Source organism: Larimichthys crocea, chromosome X (assembly GCF_000972845.2).
Source record: "Larimichthys crocea isolate SSNF chromosome X, L_crocea_2.0, whole genome shotgun sequence".
Lineage (NCBI taxonomy): Eukaryota > Metazoa > Chordata > Actinopteri > Sciaenidae > Larimichthys > Larimichthys crocea.
The window spans coordinates 3,544,598-3,567,604 of record NC_040020.1 but is presented as its reverse complement, the minus strand read 5'-3'; the positions used below and the strand labels follow the sequence as shown (position 1 = coordinate 3,567,604).

At 40.2% G+C, this 23,007-nt stretch overlaps 1 protein-coding gene across 1 annotated transcript in view; it reads right to left on the bottom strand.

The window, feature by feature from the left end:
- Nucleotides 1-291: 291 nt before the first annotated feature.
- gstcd (glutathione S-transferase, C-terminal domain containing) overlaps nt 292-23,007 on the bottom strand; it is a 52,865-nt gene continuing 30,149 nt past the window's right edge. The window contains exons 6-12 of the mRNA XM_019255366.2: nt 18,622-18,737; nt 18,254-18,298; nt 17,445-17,573; nt 11,913-12,046; nt 9,026-9,056; nt 5,113-5,182; nt 292-3,197 (exon numbers count right to left, since the gene is read on the bottom strand). Of these exons, the coding sequence (XP_019110911.2) occupies nt 3,007-3,197; nt 5,113-5,182; nt 9,026-9,056; nt 11,913-12,046; nt 17,445-17,573; nt 18,254-18,298; nt 18,622-18,737 (716 nt within the window). The 3' untranslated portion in view covers nt 292-3,006. The remainder of the gene's footprint in view (nt 3,198-5,112; nt 5,183-9,025; nt 9,057-11,912; nt 12,047-17,444; nt 17,574-18,253; nt 18,299-18,621; nt 18,738-23,007) is intronic.

Genomic DNA, 23,007 nt, shown 5'->3' with positions numbered 1-23,007 from the left:
CTTTGTGAAATAAAAGGCTGACAGACAGACAGACAGCTGGGCTCCTTGCTGTTGGTGAGTAATGTCAGCTGGCTGCTATGTCTTGCTTGATGTTTGGCTTTTAGCAAAGCTGTCAGCTTACTATTTTAATGCAATCATAACAAATACACGTATACACCTGTCCGTATTTACCACAGTGGTACTGCACTCTGAAACAAAAATCACAAATTTCCTACACCGTGTGTCTTTAAAGGGTCGGTTCACCCAAAACACATACACACATAAACATATTGATCACTTATCCCATACAGTTTTTTCTCCTGAAGTTTGAAGAGGCCCATCTCATTTTTAGTTAGGATTTAGTTGAATTTAATAAGCAGTTCTACAGATCTACAAAGACTGTCGCCATTAAGTCACTGTACAGAAATAATAAAGTAATAAAAGACCAGTAAAATAAAGCATAACCAAATGTTCTTTGTGGTGCTACAAGTATTGAAAGAAAAAAAAAACTTAAGATCAACATGTCAGGGCAAAATAAAAATAAATAAATACAAGTTTCTGTATTTCAGGGATTTGGGTGAACTCCACATCACAGACTCCTTTAATGAACCCCATGGGAGAAATGAGTCATTATGTTATGAAGAGACAATAAAGCAGCCAAAAGTCAAAACTAAACACAAAAATAGAAAATAAGCAGGGGGATCCTAAAACTGAGGGAGGTGACAACAAGCAAGATGAGAAGCGTCGGGGAAATAGAAAACAACATGATTAGGGAGTGCAAAACAACAGCTGGAGCATGCTGTAGGCAACCAAAGAGTGTGAACCAAAAAAAAAAAAAAAGTATGTTATTCCAAACTTCTATGCTCAAGGTTGTTTGTCAGAAAACAGAAGTGAAATGAAAAGCATGGCATTGGCGGTGATGTACTTTAAATGGTCAATACAGAAGCATGGTGAATATTCAAAGGGCAGCAGAGGCCCCTTCTATTCATCTCATCAGTGCCCATTATAGGGACAGAGAAAACATAAATAAGGTCACTGGGGAGATTCATACTAACAGTGAGAGACCCCAAATATGAAGCAATGAACTGTTGCAGGCTAACGGTCATAAACACTACGGGCGTAATGAAGTGGAAAACACCAAGATGAGCTGAATTTTAATTACGAGTAATAACTGAAGTTCATAAAACAATGAAAGCACCATTATTTCCTTGATAGAGGTATTGTGCTGCAACAAATTGTTCTGTTCAGAGCCGCACAGATGGTGTCCACTAAGTTTAAGATACATAAACGTGTTCACATGATTGTTTTAATACTGATTATTATGGGATATACAAAGACTAGTCGCTGATTAAATAACATTTACAAGGCACGCAGAGTTCCTTTAGCTCCGGAAAATAATTTCTTTCAAGTTCAACTTTTTTTTTTTTTATTGAGGTGAATCATTTTTTGTTCTCACTTTGTATATTATGTATGTTATGCACCACAAAACCATTGCAAATCTCTTGTGTGTGAAAACCTACGCAGCAATAACCCTGATTCTGTTAATTACATAATAAAAAAAATGCATTCAGCTCAATGCATCACTGACTCTGAAGCTGCCTATAGAAAGGCTTCGTGAGGTTAATCATTCGTAAAGAAACGCTGAGCATTTACATAGAAAGAACCTCACATTTCACCCCTATTTTGTTTAAACAAAGCATCTTGTCTAGTCACCTTCAGCCCTGACTGTTTGGGTTGAATCAACCCACTTCCCACTTCAGAATTGCTGCTCTCTGTCTCATGCAAGCGGTAAGTAGTGCCACCTACTCTCTCTCTCGCTCGCTCGCTCTACTCTGTTGTGCATATATGCATTTCTGCAATGTGCACTTCCGCAGAGCCAAGCATGAACATCTCCTTTTGAAACAATTCTCCACAGCTCCTCCTCGAAGGAGCTGGGTCTGTGGCCATTCACCTCAGGATAGATTGACTCCGCTGACTGAATTCAGATAAGCCTGATGCTGGAAACAGCGCTCTCAGTGCAAGCTGAAAAAAAAAGGCTCTCCGGCCACATCCCCAGATTTCTCAAGTAGCTGCTACACACTGTCAAAAAGTGACAACAGGGGATTTTTTTTGGGAGAAAACAGATAACTGGTTTCACCTGGGAGAATGAAAGCTTAAGGGGGCTCTGGTGTCTCAAGTATAAAAGATTGGAAATATGTTGAGCTACCGGGCTCTGAACAGCGCGCATCTAATCAAGCACACTGACCTTTTCACCAGCGTCATAAAATATTCATTGCTGCTGAACGTATTACGAGATGCATAGCATATTTCACATTCATTCTTTATGGGGAATAATCAGTTTGGCCGTAGAACCATGACAGATGCCATATTTTAACTGATGTGATATGAGTTTAAATTCAGTTTCTCTCTTTTAATACCCCCCTCCTCCTCCTCTTTACCTCTCAGTCTAACAAACACACACAGAGGAGAGGTAGATAATAGTAAATCTCCATCTCATCTTTAAGTGCAGATGAGTTTTTAGCACTGAATTTCTCCTTCTTCAGTTATTACCTGGCAACAGAGAGAGCCGACTATCACCGAAGGCTGTATACGAAATTTGCAAAAACAGTATGTGGAAGTATGGCGTCTTCGCAATGTGGGTGTGTAATTCCCGCTGCTTCTGTTTACACGGACAGCTTGATCACACAGTTCAGGCAAAGACACAAATGTAACTGAGTAGTTGGCACTGCAGCTAAAGGTTTGATAACTGAGGACAGGAGTGGTTCTTGAAAAACGCTTTTCACCAGTTAGCACACCAGACACTGTTACCGTCAGCTCAGAAAGAGATTTCAGATGACTGTTGCAAACATCTGTTTTATTTTCCATTTCTTACAAAACGTGGATGAAAAGAAAATGTTGGGAGTTGGATAAAAAACAGTTTTTTTTCTCAGCACCATCATGACACAGCCAATAGTCACAGAGGCAGGTGCTTTATCAAGCCCTGACCACACTGAAGATGCTCTGCTGCATACAGCGGCGCTCGCAGTCCTAATTATGCACCGGTGCTTCCAGTTGGCTAGCATCGACTCCCAGTCCATTTTTTTGCACCGGTCTTCCCACCAGCATGTTGTTCTTTGGTGAACAGCTTTCAGGCTCCATAGTCATCACCTGCACTGAGTACCCATGAGTCTCTGCTGCCCACGAGCGGTCCAAGTCTACCAGGCCCATGCACTGTTTACCTGTAGTGGTACAAACAGAAAAATAATCTCATTTTAACATCCAAAAAAACAACAACTAAAAACAGTATTTTTAGTAAAGAAAGGGACATTTTCTTAGACTTACAGGTAGAAACAAAATAAGAGGGGTGACTTTTACTTTAAGGAAATCCAAAATGACAGCACCACAAAGCACAGTCTCAAATGTTAGCATGGATCAGAACAGTGGTTCTACATGTGTGGAGGTCATTAAGTTTTCCTTCTGAAGGGGGGCATGCCAGAAAAAGTTGGAGAACTGCTGGATTAGAAGAACATTATGATTAAGCTGATGATAATATTGGGTTTTTCAAGTTGATACTCTGAGTCAATGCTGATATTTAAGTGGGGAAAAATGTTTTTGACATTCAAATAATATACATTCAGACTTAACACGAGAAACATGTCTGGAAAAGATTCTAAACGAGACTAACCGAGCAGTAAACTGTGGTAAATATTGAAATATTGGCAAATTATAAATACAGAACAGACTATAAAATAACTGTATATAACAATCCAGTTCTTTTGGCACATCTGTCAACACACAAAGTGACAAATTAAAAGGAAAAATATGAATAATTGAGCGGACAGGCTGCCATACGCATGTACTGCATGATACAGTCCACATCCCGTCGTGCTCTGTGGCATGTCGAAACATGCAGCGAACACCAGTTGATTTAGATTTTTGACCAAAACAACATTGACATTTCTCTCCTCGTCCTCGTGCCGTCCACAGGACACGAGGTCGTCGCTGGTTTGATGAGAATGAGAACGATGTGGATTATATGATACGACCTTCACAGTCACTGGATCTTAACTCGAATGAATCTCTCTGGGAAGTTTTTGGACAGCGCTCTACATCAACATCATCTAAACCCCAATTGAGTGAGTATCAGTTGGAAGAATTCATCCCTCCGGGTAGATTTCCAGAGACGTGTTGAATCTATGCCAAAGAGCACTGACGCTGTTCTGGCAACTTATGATGGCAGCCGTGGTATTTCTTCTAATTTGTCACCCATCTGTGTGCTTGCTGCTGCTCCTTCCTGATATATTTGAGATCATCAGTCTCGCTCTATAAGCAACATTTGTTGTAGTGCTACTGAATTGGTTTGCATATTCTGCGTGTCCCTGTTATTTTGTCCATTTCCTAGTGTTTGTATGTATCAATACCCAACAGAAGTTATTAATTCACCAACAATTTCACACCGATTATCACTCTTTTCTCTTCTGATTTCTTTTAAAAACAGACTTTGAATAATATTATGCAGTTTAGCGGGTAGGTAGCAGGTGGCAGCAGACATAGTAAATGTGAGCTTCAGCCTCCAGACATATCGAGATCAAACATGGTTAGAAAATGTTCGTGGGAGAGGTTGAGCCCTGTTAACTGATACAGAGCAGAAACCACTGTGACAGGTAGTGTCAGATACATATGAAAGGGTTTCAGACTGACGAGGCATTGGGGAGCCTCGGAAGCTTCATAGGGAAGCTTTGATAAGAGCTGGAGAGCTATCAGGGTGAAGAGAGTCCTCAACATAATGAAACACTGTACAGTGAAGCTTCAGCACAGGCCTGGAGGTTTCAGCCTGACAAAACACTTCTCTCCAAATGTGACAACGCCGATCTGACAGCTGTTCACTGCAGCTGTTTTGTCGCATTGAATAAATCCCTGTATTAACATTTTTCACACTTCTCAAAAGTCTAGACTGAAAGAAAAAAAGAAAAGCAGAGCGGAGGGGAGAAGTCACACGTGTAACGCCACGTCAGAAAACACAACGAAGTTAACATGATTAACAGAAATCGGACGAGAACTGTGTCCGTCTGTCTGGAAGGTCTCCAAGTAAGTTATGATTTCTTGGTTTCAATGCAACAATCAAAGAACAATAGGTAAGATTATAAACAGTACCTATGAGTCTCCTCTCAGGAGGGAGCTGGACAGCTGTTTGGTCTGCGAAGCGACAGAGGATCATGTGTTCCTGAAAACATGGACAGACAAAGAACACAGGAACTGTTTATTGCAGGTGATTAACACTGAAGCTCTGGATGATGTCAGGATTTCAAGTCACAGCGACAACAGCAATAACTGAAACTAACACCATTATGCATGCACGTCTTTTTTGTCTGCTTATCCTGCTTAAAGCCTTGGAGAGGGAGGCTTGAGCCCATCTCAGCACACACCGGGTTGAGAGGCAGGAAAAAGGTCCCAGCTGATCAGCAGTCTATCACAAGGCCAATAACTCAGTGCAGAAACTTCAAAACCAGCATCTATCGATGTCTCTTTTGTAGCCACACTAGCAGCATTTTAATGCCTGTCAGTCCAGCACTGAAATATCTCAACAGTTATCAGAGTGTCATAATATTTTGTGCACGCATTCATATTAAGGATACGTCCTACGGTCTTAGGTTCACACTTGTGTTCGTGGGAGGTCTCTATAGGGGGAGGGTATAAATAAACCAGCAAGCTTTGGGGCGCCCTCACTTTTTTTCCCCCAATGGAAACAAACATTTGTCACCACGGCGTCCAACCAACGTCTTTCTGAAGACCAATGTTAACATTCGATGACAATAAATCATTGACCTTGTATTTCCTTTTCAGGTTCGTCCTTTTCTTAGAAGCCTGTTTTGAAGAAACTTAACCATCAAGGTCAAGTTCCTCAACGATAAAACCTGTTACCCAAAATATATCATAAAAGATAATGTGCCACACTACAGCACTGAGAAGGACGCATGTATGGACGATTACACATTACAGCACACAAATGGGAGCGAGGGAGGGTGCAGGGGCTGGATTGTGAGTGGGCTTACTGAAATATTACCTGCCTTACCAGCAGCACGAAGCATTGTTACTGTGAGCATGACAGCATGTTGATGTTAGCATTAGAGTCTGTGTGGAGTCTTTACAGCATCACGGGACTGTTAGGACCTGATTCATTTCTCTGCATGCAGATGAGCGTAAAGTGTGTTGGACTAGTTCCAATGTAAGATACGTGCAAAAAAAGAAGAAAATGAAATGATAAAAAAAATGTCAACCACATTACATGATTCCTGATGATTTTTGCATTAAACCATTCCTCTAAACTCTGCAGAAAGGCCGCATGAATCATGGTTTTTCTAGGGTTCGTGGAACAAGTGAATCAAGGGAGCGGTTAGCGATCGCTGACCTGCTTCCGCAGTGCTTTAATTGATTCCATTCTTCACTGCGTGGGGTCGAGCTGAATGCAAGGCCACGGAGCAAGTGCTTAAAGTTAGCGCTGAGCACCAATATCTCACACCATTAGCCCTTTATTCCAGCGATACACCATTTGTCAACGTGCTGTCATTCTGTTTAACTACTGTAGTTCGGGAGGGACAACTATGGTTCTGCTATAAAACAATGCGGTGCAGCTTTTATTTCTGCAAGTGTCAGCAGGGGGGTTGGGAGCAGAGGCATAGGGAAAAAGTGGGATTCTGCACAACGAGCCCAAACGAATAGCAAATACCAAACATGGCTGTTTAAAACGCAACCATGAGGAGAGGAAGGGCAGATTTATAGCTCAGGTTTAAAGAAGTAGATAACGTGTCTGCTGGTTTAAATAGAATATAGATTTCTTAGACTGTCTGCCTACATGTTTAGTTTCTCATTTCCAGACAAAAAATGAGACAATTTTTGATTTCTTTTGCTCGCTGGGCTTTTGTAGAACAGTGAGAAAATAACTCACTACCACAGAATGCTACAATTGCCCATTGTTCTGTGAATAATATATAATCTTCCATGTCTCCCAAGCCACGTCTCTTAAAAAAAAAAAAAAAAAATCTGTTTCCTTTACCGCACAAGAGGAAAGGAGTAAAAGGTGGTCTAATGTTGTGACATGTCAACTCTTGAGGTTGCCATGGCTAGGACCTGCAACAAACTTTTGCACAGAATCTCCCCAGGGCACTGACAGGTCCCATACATCATCACGGGATGGGCCAGAGTACAGTGCTGTGTCTGTGCTGAGCGATAAGGAATTGAGAGACTGCAGGGTGTGAGCCTCCCTCTTGTAACTTCCTGGGAAATCTTTGTGAGAACCAAGAGATTTCATTCATTTTATTCTACTGTCTATATGTAAAATTAAATTAAATAAAAACAATGACAGAGACACAAACTGAACAAGAGCATTTTGTTTTTCATGAGTCAGATATTTGGAACATCTAAATCCGGGGTTCCCAACCCGCGGACCGGGGTCCGGATCCGGACCGGATCGGCATATCATCCGGACCCGAGATTAATTGTAGAATTTTTTTTTTTTTTTGACAGGCGCGTCTATTTCATGCCGTAACCTATCCAAGCACTGCACTGTGCAAGCATTGGAAGGTACCAACCAATCGTGTGAGAGTCATACTACCCATTGTTTCCCCCCCACCTGTCATGGCCCCGCATGATTGTCCAGAGAAAAAAAATTGGTCCCGGGTCCAAACTTACTTGCGGACCCCTGATCTAAATTATAAAATAAGCTGGTGGCATGTTTAGTAAAATCAAACTTAGCCTAGTTACAGTATAATATAGATGTACTATCTATCTATCTATCTATCTATCTATCTATCTATCTATCTATCTATCTATCTATCTATCTATCTATCTATCTAACACAGATATTAATTGTTACTAAATATTTTGTAACTGCCAGGTGTAACTGCTACTACCTCACAAAACTAATGTTAGTGTTTAGCGTGAAGAGTAAAAGAGATGCACTCTTGTCGATCTAATCGAACACATGATAAAATGTTTAATAAGGGTGGTAAATGGAAATTTTTTTTAGATTTCACAAAAATGAGATAACTCAAACTACAAAACTAAAAACTTTTTGGAGAAAAAAGCCAATATAATCAGTTTGGTTAGCCAGCATAATCATTCCGCTCTCTGAAACATAATTATTTCTCCAAATACGTATAGATAAACAAAAATCGGTAAACCTTAAATATTGTTTGCCCCGCTAAAATTGTAAATTGTGACAATTGTGATTGTACAGTAACTTCCTGATTATATACTGCAGTTGTGCTATAGTTGTAGTTACTAATTAAAGGTCCATTGTGCAGGATTTAGTGGCATCCAGTGGTGAGGTTGCCGTTTGCAACCAACTCATGACCAAATACATCACCCTCCCCTTCCAAGCATATGAGGACCTATGGTAAAAACCTGTAAAAGGACCCATCTAGAGCAGCAGTGTTTGTTTTATTTTAAGTCAACAAAAACGGAACTATTTAACTAACTAACTTATTTTCAGGTGATTAAATGCTAATGACAACATAGTTACGCATTTCTGCCCCATTCTGTAAATCTAGCTTTCTAAATCTTACACACTTATCCTTTAGGTTTTTAGTAGCTAAGACATTTTTGAAGTTTAAATGCTGCAACACAGTTTAGAAAATCACTAGTTAGTAGTGGCTATTCCTCATTTGTCTAAACTTCTGGTTACTAATTTTCCTGTGCGTTGACATTTGCGGCATGAGAAAGCCTTTCACGCGGATCACTGCATTCTGGTTTAGGCATGTAAAAATGTAACTTTTTAACCCACTTCTAATTTATACTTCTGTTGATGCAGCAGCGTCTTAATTAAGAAGCAATTAGCAAGGCTGAAAAACCTTGTCTAGTGTTGCAAAAGAATACACAAGACTCTAATGAACATGACCCACAAAGGCGTCTTTCGGTGTGCATATTGTGAACTCAGTTTTAAACACAATTCTTGTAAAAAAAAAAAAAAGTGAGTCACTGTAATAAAATATTCTGTACTTGATATTTTGCCTGAGTGCAAATGAATAATAAATGGAGCAGAGGGATTTAATCACATTTAAAAGCATACCTTATAAGCCAGAGTCTCTTGGAACCTTTTGCTGCAGAGAAAAGAAAAGAAGAGGAAAACAGAAGATTTTTTTATTGTTAAAGTGCGATTAAGATGTCAGAATATGTCATATATTTAGTTATATGTATAGATGTATAAACAAATCTTACGCTCAGTGAAACACAAACAACATGCATTGCCTCTAAAAACAGCCGCTTTGTCTATGGGAAAGAAGGACTTTTATAAAAACAGGCGTTTGGCTGCGACATGGGAACACACTTTGTTTGTTTGTGATGGCTAAACCTAGTCACATCATCACTGAAGCTAATTAAAAATCAACATGAGGAGGGGTCAGGGGTTAGGGGCCAGTCAGGTCACACGGAGAGAAGTTCAACTCAGACAGTTAGAGCCTTAATGAAACGGGCAGTTTAGTTTCACAGCTCATAAAAACCTGTGAACCGCCTGGAATGTCTACACCTGCAGAATATCCGCATGAGTACCTGGAACATGACCTGAGGGGAAAACACTAAAAGTAGCAAGACGAAGATTGACACAGTCAGGTGCTTAGGCCCCTCACGTATACTGCACGTCTGCCCTCCAGAAACACAGCTTCTTGTTGTCTATTACGGCTGCAAAGCCATTTTTTTTTTTTTTGTCATTCTTAAATATTTTATGAGGAGTCAGGAGGAGCGAAGTGTCAAGTTAGCAAAAGTGAGGGGAGGAAAAAAACCCCACTAAATATTTATACAGTACGCTGACGGTCGTCCCCAAGGCACAATTTTAGGGTCAGTTATACCCTGGCTACAATATCAGAGCACCTGGAACACACCAACAGTGAACAAAAACACTGCTCTTACATCAGTCTGTAATTACATTAAAGTACTGGTAACCATAGTAACAATATCTACGCTTTGAACTGCATTACCAGATGTGGTGAAATGAATCTAAACATTAGTTAAAGTGACAGCAGCTGCTGGAAAAGTGCCACTCTTGTTCATGTGCTGTTTCGATTCTGGGAGGTAACTATGTTTATGATGTGCAGCTGCCTTTCTGTTCCCCTATATAACATACAAGGATTTTTACTGACATGTGCCACTGCTAATTATGATATGCCGACGCTGCGTGTGCGACTTAAAAACAGCTGCCGATGCTGTGCCACTCAACCCAACTCAACTGTTTGCTGGGTGTTTACGGCGTGGTATGTGTCAAAGTATAACTTTTAAATAAATTCCACAATAATTCTGCAGCAGCATGTTAATTAAGATTTAATTAATGGAACGAAAACTTATCTTGCTGTGTTGTGACAGAATATGTAAGAAACTGTAATGAACATGAGGTCTTAAGATGAGATAAGATCGACTTCGAGATCTCACACCGGGGAAATTCAATTGTCACAGCAGCTCGTATACACAAAGTAGATGAGAAATTACTCATAAATAATAAATATATAGAAAAAAGTCATGCTGCTGTTAAAGAGTCGGACAGCTGTTGGAATGAAGGACCTGTGCTAGCGCTCCTTACATGGTGGGTGTAGCAGTCTGTTGCTGAAGTCATGTTTTACTGTCACATGTTGACTCTAAATGGCGTGCCCGTGACTGGTGTTGCTGCTGTTCAACTAGCATATTGCATATTGCAGTTTCCCAGTTAGGGCCGCAGAAAAAAAGGCTGTCTGACGGCACTGTGTCATACACTTACACTGACTTTTATTGAAAATATGTGTTTAAAATGTGTTTTTCTGCTGACCGTGTGCACAGCAGGGCATAGCTCTGCTTCTGCGCCATCGTCTGCTTGTCAATAGACGGGGGCGTGCTGACCGCCGTCTACTGCAGGTAATACACAGAGTATGCAGAAGTGCCTCATACAAATGCACTTTAAAACACCCGAAATATCCCCTTACAGCCTCATTGTGTAACTGTCATAAAAATAAAAGATTTCAGATCATTCTGATGCTACACTGACTGCTACACATGGATCATGTTTCATGGAGAAAATACATTACACTGACAAAACTATGTGATCTCACTGGTGGTAGAGAAAAGCTGGAGAGCGACTAAATCGTATGATTTCATCCAAGACTGTAAAAGACTTTGTCTGATCAGTCTTAATGCCAAAATTATAATTGTCCCGACAACTACAATGGATAATCTCCACCTTAGATTGCCAGTGATCGCAGTCTCTCAGTTGCTACAACAGCAATCATACACAGCAGCATTTTGTTTTTGAAGCTTTCAGCATCGCAGAGTGATTTTAATGGCATACCACCTCCTTCTTAAGGCAATACGGTGCCATTAGTGTTGCTACAGCAACAGGGTCAACATCATCAAAGTAAAACCTCTTACTTCTCCTTCACTGCTGTTGTTTGTCGTTTCATTCTTTATTTAAACAGCATCATATTTTAGCTCACCGGGACTGAGAATTAAGTTGTTTCTCTGTACGCACAGCATATGATAATGAAATTCTAACAGGAACAGCATTTCTTATCTGCTCCGGCTGGATTTTGCTGTCACTGTAGCCTCTGCACAGAGAACCCAGCTCTCTGTCGCTGAGAGAGCGGGGCAAAATATTGAAAAGGGGCAGACCCTGTTATGAAGCCATGTGACACTGCTGCCGTGTGCTGTCAGCGGTGATGATAAGAGACATGAGATGAACGGAAAAAAGCAGTGACAAGATATGGATTGTGTGTTTGTGTGTGTGTGAGAGTGTGACAATCAGTGTGAAAATGATGGAAAGCGAGAGTCCCAAAGGAGAAACCGGCGCAAAAAAATAAATAAAATCACAACGAGAGAATGTAAGAAAAGAGAAGCACCTATGCTAGTGAGTGTCAAACAAGAAAACAAGGCCAGAAACAGCATTTTAAAAAGCATCACCCCTGAGAGGTGACTATAGACTGAAGCGAGCAGGTCAAAACCTCTTGGGGAAGGTGAACTTGATTGCGTTCTGGATGAAGCCGTAGCAACAAGGGCTGATAACGAAGGCGGCTCCTGCCTGGATGCAATGTTCCATCACCATGTCCGTTGCGACGCCACACGCGTGGAGGGCGACCTGAAGCGAGACAGACAAAGAAAACACATATTATACTTAATAAAATCCAAGCTTTCTTTCCGTCTTTGTCTAACAGCCAGACCAAAACCGAGAGCTCTTGAAAGAACACACTCAATGCCATTGATTACTTCATAATGGCGACTGCTATTAAATACCATCTACCCTCTCGAAGGTGCAGACTTGAGGAGTTGGAACAAACAAAATGTATTAGTGCTTTAGGAGCGAGGGCACGGACGCATCAGGATTCCCATTGAGTGGATAAATTGTGCGTGGTGATGAACACCTGGCTATGCATTAGTAATGGTGCGGTTATACATTGAATCACAGAAAAGGACAACCAACATTATAGCCTGTCTTTATTCCAACTGGCTCTTTCACTCAGTCCATCTGCAAAAAAAAATACATTATGACTCCTCAAAGGCAATGAGTTTAATATCCAAAGTACAGGAGTAGAATAGATGCTCTCAAGCGTACATTAGCTAAATAGATTCTGTTAATGGTCCAAATAAAAAGCATTAGCAACAGTCTGATGTGACAATAGCTACTTGGACTCACAGTTATTAACTCCATCCAACTCCAAGCAGCCACCTTGAAATTCTTGTCTTCCAAGTTGTTGGCGTCCCCGAGTCTGAATCTACTGCATGTTGCCTTGACAGCAAGTTCAGAGTGACAGCGCTGTGCCAAGATTGGCTGCAACTCCAAAGATTAGGGAACATACAGACACTGTAAGGATGGCCAAACCCACTCATAAAGTCACTGAAATGTCGGAGTGGTAACATTTCTCAGAGACGCATGAGCTCTCCCTGGTAGTTGCACGGCAGCAGAAGTGCTTCAGCTCAAACTACACCCAGAAACTAAAGGTGCATGCTGGAAATGTGCAAACCTTTCTATGTGCACGCCATGTTACTATGTTTGGAAATGGGGTTTCTCAGCCGCACGAAGCTCCAAGTGCTACTGTGATTTGTTTGTTCGTCACCAAATAATCATGTATTCCACTCCAAACAGATTTTAAGAGATTTAAAAGAATCTTCAAATGAAAGAATAACCCAAAATTGAAATTTTAGGGAATTAGCATCAATTACCTGCGTGGCCTTGCAACTATTTGACACCTCATTTTCTATCCTGATTTATTCATAGCATCAGGGAAAAAGAAATGTAGCCCGCATGCCTCCGACAGCTTGTCTCAGACTGCTGATTAGGAGGAGGAGTGCCTATCAAAGATTGCATGATGTTACATCCCCCACATCTGAGGAAAAAATAATTAAAGTAACGCCATCACTCTTACCCAGCCGCCTAATGCTGTACATTAGTCATGCTGTGGTAAATCCTAATTATATTTTATAACCTTTAGCCTTGATTTAACACAAACACAAAGCCACCCGACCAAAAGAAAAGCACACATCTCAAAAAAAAACAACAACATTCTGACATGTTTTGATAACTAATTATGCATTTCCAGTCCTTGATTTAGAAAGCACCTCCCGCTTCATCAGTGCCAAGACTCATTTTTGTCTTTGTCTGCTTATACGATATTGATAAAGCTATGTCCTAGTCCAATATGTTATGCGAGGTACTAATTAAAAATGGACAATAGAAGGTGAAAATTTATGCAAGGCTGATTTCAAAATCCATCTCGCAGACATACAGTATTTCATACATGCCCTGTTAAGCACACCTCTGCACAAACATCTTCACTGGAAGAAGAAATAATAAATCAACATGCAACAACCAAAGGACCGAAGGCCATTTATAAAGCTGTGTTCTTTATGAATCAGTCTTTGGGGAGAAGCTGTTTCTATCTGTATCTTTCTCTCAATAATCACATCACAGGAATAATGAGGCTTCATTATTCACTCCTATTCAAGTAATTACATACCTCTCCTGTCCTATCTGGGCACAAGTTAGAACAAGTTTCCGCAATATGGCTGACTAATAATCCACTTAATCAACATCACACCCTTCTGCAAGCAATGCATCGGTGTGTTGCAAGGACCATGCGATGATACCATATATCTTAAAGGCGGTTGTAAGACACCTGCAACTCTTTTCTGTGCTTAAATGTTAAACTTGAAATGTTTCATGATGTTTCACATAAGATATTCTAGAAGAGTCGATCATCAATAGGAATTTTATATCATGTTGTGACGGTGTGTGCACCTTATTTTTGTGTGTTGTAAACCAATATTTAAGCCCTTATTTCTGTGCGTCGAGACTAGAATGTGTGATTACAGAGAATCAAACCGTCTCAAAGGTGGATGCAAACTTCCTTTTAACTGGAGATAAACAGACTTTGTCTAAAGTGAGAAAAAAGACCTCCTTAAGTAACATCAGCATTGGAATTACAGCTGATAAAGCCTCATTGGAACTGATCAATACCCATTTTTACATAAGACTTGAAGCAATAACAGAAAGTACGCTTTTTCTTCACCCAAAACATAAAGCAGTCGACTGAAGGAATCGATCGCGAAACAATCTGACCCTTAAGCAGAACCAATAAAAGACTGTGATCCAATAAAATCCAAATCAACTTCAAGCTCCACAACTTTTCCTGCCTTTGAGGTCCGTTGGCTCGATGTTATCTGACAGGAGGGAGAATGAAACCTAAATACACCGTATGTAGAGGCTGGTCCTGATACCAGTCTAAGACTTGGAACATGCAGCTGCAGGAACAGGAAGAGCAGACAAAGACTAAGAATAGGGACACCTCAACTCAATTAGCCTGATTAAATGAACGTGACTAAAAATGGGACCATGTATTATACATAACAGGATTAAAATCAGTGTGATGGCTGGCTCCTTCAGGTAGGAATATCTGTCATGGAGGAGGAAGCTGAGCCAAAGTAACAGCTGAGGCTGCATAAATGTTGAGGCGCGACTCTCAGGCAGTGCTGAAAAAGGACAACGTTAAGCACCTGGTTCATACATAAATCTTAACATTCATGTATCGTGTGGGAAAAAAAAAAAAGTGTGTGTGCACACATGACCGTTTGGAACAGGCTAGAGGAAGAAAGAAAAAAGAAAACACCCACATATTGTAGAGAAGAATTATCGGTGCTGTTTGTTCCTTGCCAAGTGGAGCGGGTCTCAGTGGAGTGACAATGCTGGAACAATAGCTACTGCTAATTACAGCAGGTACAAACATATATATAAATATATATATATATATATATATATATATATATATATTTCTATTTGTCCCAAAGAGATTTAAAGTGAGGCTAGTAGAACAGCTGGCTTTTTCGGAAACTGGGCTATGACACGCGGCAGGAAGATGGATTTCCCCAACATGTTTGGGGGAAGACACACTGACCCGAGACACATAAATAACGACGATGATCGAGAGTGATGACGATGGAAGAATTGTGTGGGAGAGCTAAATGTCACATGAGTGGAAACAGGAACTCGGAGACTCTAAATAAGGTAAGAGCACTTTTTTTTTTTTTAAATCCGAAAGACCCATTTCTGTGTGACACCAGCCAGACTCCAACAGACTGTAATTAACAGCTATAAGGACCTATTAGCTCTAAATTGTTGGCAATTTTCAGTTCGAGAAGTCAAGAGCTCTGTGGGTGAAGGTGGGTGTTTTAAAAAAGGGACTAGAAAGGGCTTCGACCTGGGGCTGGTGAGTGCTATGCAATGCTGAATGTAGTTTACTTTAATGCCATTAAGCATAGAGGTTGAAAACTAGTAAAATATTTATTCTGTTGTTGCAGGTAGCTGTGAATTAAATACATTTACTAAGCAGGGCGGTTAACCTTAATGAAGAAGCAGATCTGCAGTATCCACAGTGGTGTTGGTTTAAAAATAATGTGTGATGAATTAAGAAGTAAAAGTGTAACACGGCCAATATTCCTGCATAAAACTTGAAAAGGCTGGCACCTATTTTTACTTTTATTATTAACACTTCTCAGAAAATTACTCTGTCCTTTTCCAAAGACGCTTTAATAAGAGCATATCTCTAAATATCTTGGCAACGTGTTTTTGAAAGAAAACCAAAAAGCATCTTTGGAGAGCAGATTTTTAGAGTAAACAAGAACAGACAAGTGAGCAATTGATATTCCTCACCGAAGAGATCCTTTAACCCCTTGTCCTTAATTTTCTGGATAAAACTACCTTTTGGCTTTCCAATAATCAGAGAGGAGACGGTGACGCACACTGCTTAACTCAAGTGCAGAGCACTAGAGGGGGGTTCTGATTAAAAGCTCCACTTCAGGAAATGAAAAGCCATCTTAACTGCACTGACAAAAATAATCACATGTTGGCATTTGCAGTTTGTGGGAGAAGAAAAAGAAGAAGAAAAAAAGATGAGGGAATGACATGTCTCGCAATGTGATGTGTGGCTGAGCGTCTCTGGAATATATAAATATTTTAGGACTAAAAATACAGCGTTCAGACACCTTGCAGTAAAGCTGTGACTGTGGCAGAGCAGGAAGTCACATTGTTTATGCAGTGTTAATCAAAGGTGTTGATAAAAAGCACTGGGTTACTGGCTTAATTATTTAAATTATTATCATTATTCTTATTATATATCATTTCAACATACAAAGAGAAGAGGTAATGTCACGGCTCATTGTCAAAAAAAAGGTCTATACAGAGACAACTACAGCCATATGATCACACGCTGACTTCTGAAAATAATTAGAACAATGTGGACCTCGATAAGTTAAAGGTTCTTAACACAGTAAATATCATGAAACAACATGAAACATTTCAAAACAGGTTTCACAACAGGTTCAAAATCAGTAATTTGATCATAACGGCAGTGGAAGCAGTGGGAATACTTAAGTCTGATTCTGTGAGTTAGCGCCAAATGTTATTTTTAACTATATTTTTTCAACTGTCTGTTAGAAAGCTGTTCTAAGTGGGAAAATTCGATTTGCTTAAAAGAAATCTGCTATATTATACTAACCACAAGAGTGTGGACATACTGAGATAACACTGTGACTACTCGTTATTTAAACAATAATGTAATTTGAACTTTTAGCTGTGGTTTCATTTGCATTAGTATCACAAACATACACCACTGGCCACTTCATTAGGTACACTTGTACAATCCATAATATTAGAAACGCCTTTTAATATAATGCAGCAGTTAAACACTACTGCAAACTACAACCTCAATAGTAAACATAATAGTGTAATAAAAAATTAATAATAAATGTATACCTCTCTGACAGTGTACACAAAAACAAAAGTGTTAAAGTAGGATTTATGGCAGAGTTGTTGTATTGGATCACATTGGATTATAGAAGTGTACCCAATGAAGCAGCTGGTTGAAGTATTTCACATTGCATTAGTTTGCATTCCTCACCTGAAATGGTTACCATACTGATAATCTCATCATCAAACAAACGAGGATAAAACTAGTGCAAAGACACATTTTACTTGCTCTGCTCACCCCGATGTGAAAAGGTCCAGTGAAGTAGTCCAAATTAGCCTGAATGAAACCAATGTTTTTCAGACCGAGCTCGGCACTCCGACTCTGGGCCCTGACCAAAGACTCTTCTTTGTTCTCTATGAGGATGACCTTGAATAAAGACAGAAAAGAAAAAAGCACATACACACACAGCTGCACATGATTGCTCCTTTTTCAGATGACCTGGAATGAGCAAAAATACATAAAAATACATGGCAACACTGAGTAATCTTCAAAACCTTGAGAAAAAGAGCAATGAGAGCTCTGAAAATGAGTAAACTTAATTAAAAAACTTAATTAAAACAACAGTAACAGGAGATTGTGTGACTATTCTAGGGTTTAAAAAAGGAGTAAAAACAAACATGTGCTTCTTCTGCAATCACAACAAGACAGCTAGACTGTAGGGGCGGCGTCTAGCTCAGCTGGTAGAGCAGCCGCCGCATGTGCGAAGGCTCAGTCGAATCAGACCTGTGGCTCTTTCCCGCATGTCATTCCCCGTCTCTCTCTCTCCCTGAATTCCTGTCACTCTTCAGCTGTCTTTGTCAAAAATAAAGCTTGAAAAGGCATAAAGGCAAAAATCATTAAAAAAAAACAACAACAAAAAAAACAGCTAGTGATAAATCGTATTCTCTTCATCCACAATAAATTTATCCCATAGTTCATCAAACTTTTACTCTTTGAAATGTCAAAAATAATTACACATCCCTGTTAAAAGAGTCCAAAGCAAAGTCTGAAAAATATTTATTTTGTCCAACCAAAAAAAATAAATAAAAATCTTTACAAATACACACCTGGCAATCTGGAAGTGTGTGAGCCAGAACGATTCCAACATGGCCCTGAAGAAAGGAAAGAGAAAGAGGGAGATGCACAAGAGGAGCATACGTCAAAGAGAGTATCAATACTGTTATGACTACAGCTGTCCTGCCCGACCAAGTATTGACCCTTTAGTAATGCAACGCTACTGCTCCGAACATGCATTTTCATGGGTGTAATTACATTATCCGTCTTTGTACACAGGGAAAAAAAAGAAAAGGCATTTAAAAAGGAAAGAAAAACACAAGACAGACTGCTAATGGAGCAGCAGCCTAATGCAGTCATGGTCAGGCGTGGTGATAAATATACATGCATGGCCGGACTGATCACGGATGAACACACGTACCGTTCCACTGCAGAAATCCACAACGGTGTATCCTGGCCTGGCCAGCTCTGTAACCGTAGCAACCAAGTTATTCAGCTGTTGCCTCTTCCTGACTGCACGGATGTTTGACATTTTCCCTGCGAAAGGAGCACAAGTTCTCATTGCATCCGAGCATTATTTTTTATTTTTTCATAGGCCATTAACTTGAAAACTCAATTAAAGAAAAAAAACAAAACTCTGCCAAGAGAAAGAAGCGATCAAACACAAATGGAATTTCGATGATTATAAAAACCTGTTTTGTAGCTTGGTCGGCTTCGGTCAATATTAAGTCATTACATTAAGATCAACTTTAACAACAAATATACGTCAGAATACTTGTTAAAAATCACAGAACACATTTTTCATTACTCTAATGTCTTGCTTTTCTTTGCTGTCAGTGAGCAAGCAGTCCCCCCCCTTACCCTTTAACAGATTTTGATTTACAACCAACCATTTCAGGTAATGGTTATAGCACACAGATGAAAAAGGCCTCCACTCTCTCATCAGCATGTTTCCAGCAAACAATCTTTCAGCATCATTCAAAAGCGAGCCTTCGAGCCAAAACCAAGTGTCCTCCATGTTTGTGGCAGAACTTTCTGCTGCTGTGCGAGCAGTATGTACCCCATTAACTCAAAGCACATTTCAGTCTCCTGCATCTTCCTCTCCCGTTTTCCGGCACGCCACAGCGGCAGTGAGCCGTTGACGCGCTGTGCCGATGCCATCTCCGGTCCATAAATCTAGAGTGATGTGTGTTTCATTTACCCCTAAGTCTCACCCCCGTATCCACACAACTGGAATATCAAAGAAAAAATATATACTACTGCTACATCTTCCTTCTCACACAGCTTTGTATATGGCAACAGGGGAGGTGAGATAGCAAAAGACACTCCAAGAATGAATAGGAAACTTCATGTGGCATTATTCAGGCCCTCATACTGGCTGTTATTAAAAAGATCCCAGTTGTAGGCAGAGCACAATAAAGAAAGCGAAGAGACGAATTTAAATACAGAGAAACAGCAGGAAGATAAGTGACAACAGTCTGCTCTTCATTTGAAGGAGTAAATCACATGGGTGCAGGCACTTCTTAGTATCCACCGCTCCAGAGGGGCTTCGGTATAGAGGCCTTTTGATGGATCTGAACACATTCAGATTATAATTGAAAATTGCATTACAGAGTGTGATAAAAGTCAACAGGGTTGAAAATTGCGGGGTGAGGGGTTTAAGACGTGGCTAAATGTGGAAAAACTGAATATTGGTATGATAAGAATGAAGTAACAGAGCGGATTGTTCATAAAGGACTTCAACTTTTGATGCGATACAGAAAACTTTAAACCTGCAATTCTTTAGGGTTTTTTTGGGGGGCACTTGAGGGCAGTAGATTCAGGCATATATAATCCAATGACAGTATAAAGAATGGAAGTCACATCCATGGCATCAACTACAGATTCCTGAAGAGCCGTATTGAAGCTCTGGCCGCTGCCACCTCCCAGCTAATTTACAAATTGGCAAAGAAGTGGATCAATGGTGGACCTGAGGCGGGCTGAAAGACGCCTGGGTGCTCAAACAAGCCACCTGTAACAGCACCTACCTGTCAGTCAAGTGGCCATGCTGTTAATTATAAAGAAATTTAAGCCTTAAGATAATTATAATGGGTGAGTTAAACAGAAATTCACCCTCAGTACAGTTGTCCTGAACAGGGAAATTAGCTATAGAGACCAAAACAATGTTTTGTACCAGGCTGTAAACATGTTTATTTCTGCTGACATTTTAACATGGGGACTTATCGAGATTGATTCATTCTGCAGCCTCCCTAAAGTATTTCTGTGTAATGTTCGTAAAAAAATTACATCTAACACAAAACTGTATTCTAAGCACTTCAGCAGTGGGTGATTTTCACCTTTTGCTATCATATCGTGTCACACTATCCAACGGTAATGAGATCTAGGAAGTGGGTGACAACATTGTTGTAGCTAATGGGTTACAAAATACACCGTTTAACCTCGAAATATGGCCCCATGTCTCTCTAACAACGTAACCTGGAACACTGCAGCACAACCCTCAGAGGAAAATGCTGAAAAAGGTCAATGGAGGGGATCTGCAGAGTCGGATGATAATTATGGATGGACCCTATTCACAGTAAGCACTAATGTGATTTATTACTATAAGAATATTGATATTGGCCAAGACCTAATTAAGAAAAAAGCCTTCAACTTGCAGCGTTTTGCCAAATATCCTAACCCCCGAACCTTTCCCTGTGAGCATGATTTGTTGCTGATGTAGTCGTTGAGTGTGCAAAGCCTGTTTTATGCTTCAAAAGCGAGCATGCGCGTGAGGCCACACAAAAGGTCTACAGGCGTTTTCAAAAGGGTTGAACAAGTGTTTTAGGCATAAGCTGAAAGTTGTTAATGGTGCTGCTGACTGCAGAGAAACGAGGGAGGTCAGTTACACAAGTCATAAAACAAGCGCAAAGGTTTATGCAGCGTGCTTTGGATAAAAAAAAGTAAATTAATTGATTTTATAGTCCGTGTATGATTGATTTTCAGCATTTCTACTCAAACACAGCTTTGTTTGGTGAAAGGCCGCCACGCAGCTTGAGGTCAAACTCGTAAACTACGCAGGACTGAGTGGGAGGCAGCAGAAGTGCTAAACACATGCCAGTCGACCTCCTCCTTTGTGTTTAATTTAATTTTTTTAAATGTGATTTCAGGTAAAATTTTAAAAAAAAAAGTAATACAGAGAGAGGTCTTAAAAGTGTATGCCCCGGGTTGCCGTAATTGCGGAAAATTCACTCAATCTCAGAAGAACATCATGAAGTGTGACACAAACAGAGTACCTCTACAGAGTAGAGGCCAAAAGGAAAACAAGAGTGGAAACACTGAATACTGAACATTTCCATATGGGTTTAATGATGCAAACAACACAAAGCTTGTTTCTTATTGTTTTAAAATGTTCTCTAATTTGAAGGAGTTAACCTAAAAATCAAAGTGGATCTTGCTGCAGTAAAACTCACTGAAGGGAAAAGAGAAAACCAGTAAATTATTATATTTCTGTACTAAAAAAAAATGCTTTGGTAGGTAGGAAAGCAGGGGCAAAATCAATATCTTAATTAAAGATACAAATGGTTGTATTTTTAACGTTTAATACTGTTGTTATTATCATTATTATTGAACTAACTGACAACATCAATCCACATAGAGAATTTATCTTTCAACCTGCAATTTAAGGTTTTATTTTGTCCTAAAAAAACTGATCAGGATTTCATAAATTCTAGGCTGACAGTCACTAAAAGATGGTTTCATTCACCCCTCAATCTGCTCTGCTGCATGAGATTCATTAAATTCCAGACTACATGTATCCCTTGACCCTGCCCCTTGCCTCACAGGCAGGCAGGCAGGCAGGTAATGAGCCCACAAGGAAATGCTCCTATGTTGCTTGTCTGCTAAGAGGGTGACGCAGAAGCGATGCAGTAAAGCACCTCCCCCGGGGTCTCCATGAGACCTCATCATTTATCTTTCAGGAGGAAACTCGGCACGGAATTGCAATGCTGATATTGGAGGATTCTGTGAACCTGCAACCATTTCTACTATTGCATGGTTAAGGTTAGAGCAACATTTTGATTAAGGTTAGAAACGGAAAGTAGTCGATCCTTAAAGTTATTCAGCTACAACACACCGTGAAGATTAGACTGTGGTTATGTTCAAGCAAGAGCAAGAGCCTACAGCCATGCTAGCAGCGCTGTAAGACTGTACTCAGGCCTCAGGCACAGTCGTACATGTCAATGACAGTATGCCAACGTCGAGACATAAATTGTCACAATGAAAATACTAACATGGCAGGTATGACCTTCCACCGTATGCATCATCTCATATTAAATTGTTAGCATGCTCACATTTGTTAATTAGCACTAATACACAAAGCTGAGGCCGACAGGAATGTGCATGTCCTGTATTTGATCCCAAACAAACGTATTGGACACACTGTTCTCATAAATCATCCTGAGGGGGAAACATGCATGTCTGTACCCATTTTTATGGCACTTCATTCCTTTGAGATATTTGACTCAAGGACACAAAATGTGAATCTCATGGTGGTCTTTGGGAGACATTCTCTAGGAACCACAAAACAAGATAATTTAGTGCCAATCCATCTTGTAGGTCTTCTGCCAAAAATGCAACTCTATTGGTGGCACCACAGGAAAAGCCATATAGCACCTTTCTTCTGCAAGGCATTACATCTCATTCACCCATTCATACACTGATGGCATTGGCTGCCATGCAACTCATCAGTTTGGGAGCACATTCACACCAATGGCACAGCCTTTGGGGGGTTCAGTATCTTGTCCAAGGACACTTCGACACGCAGATTGGA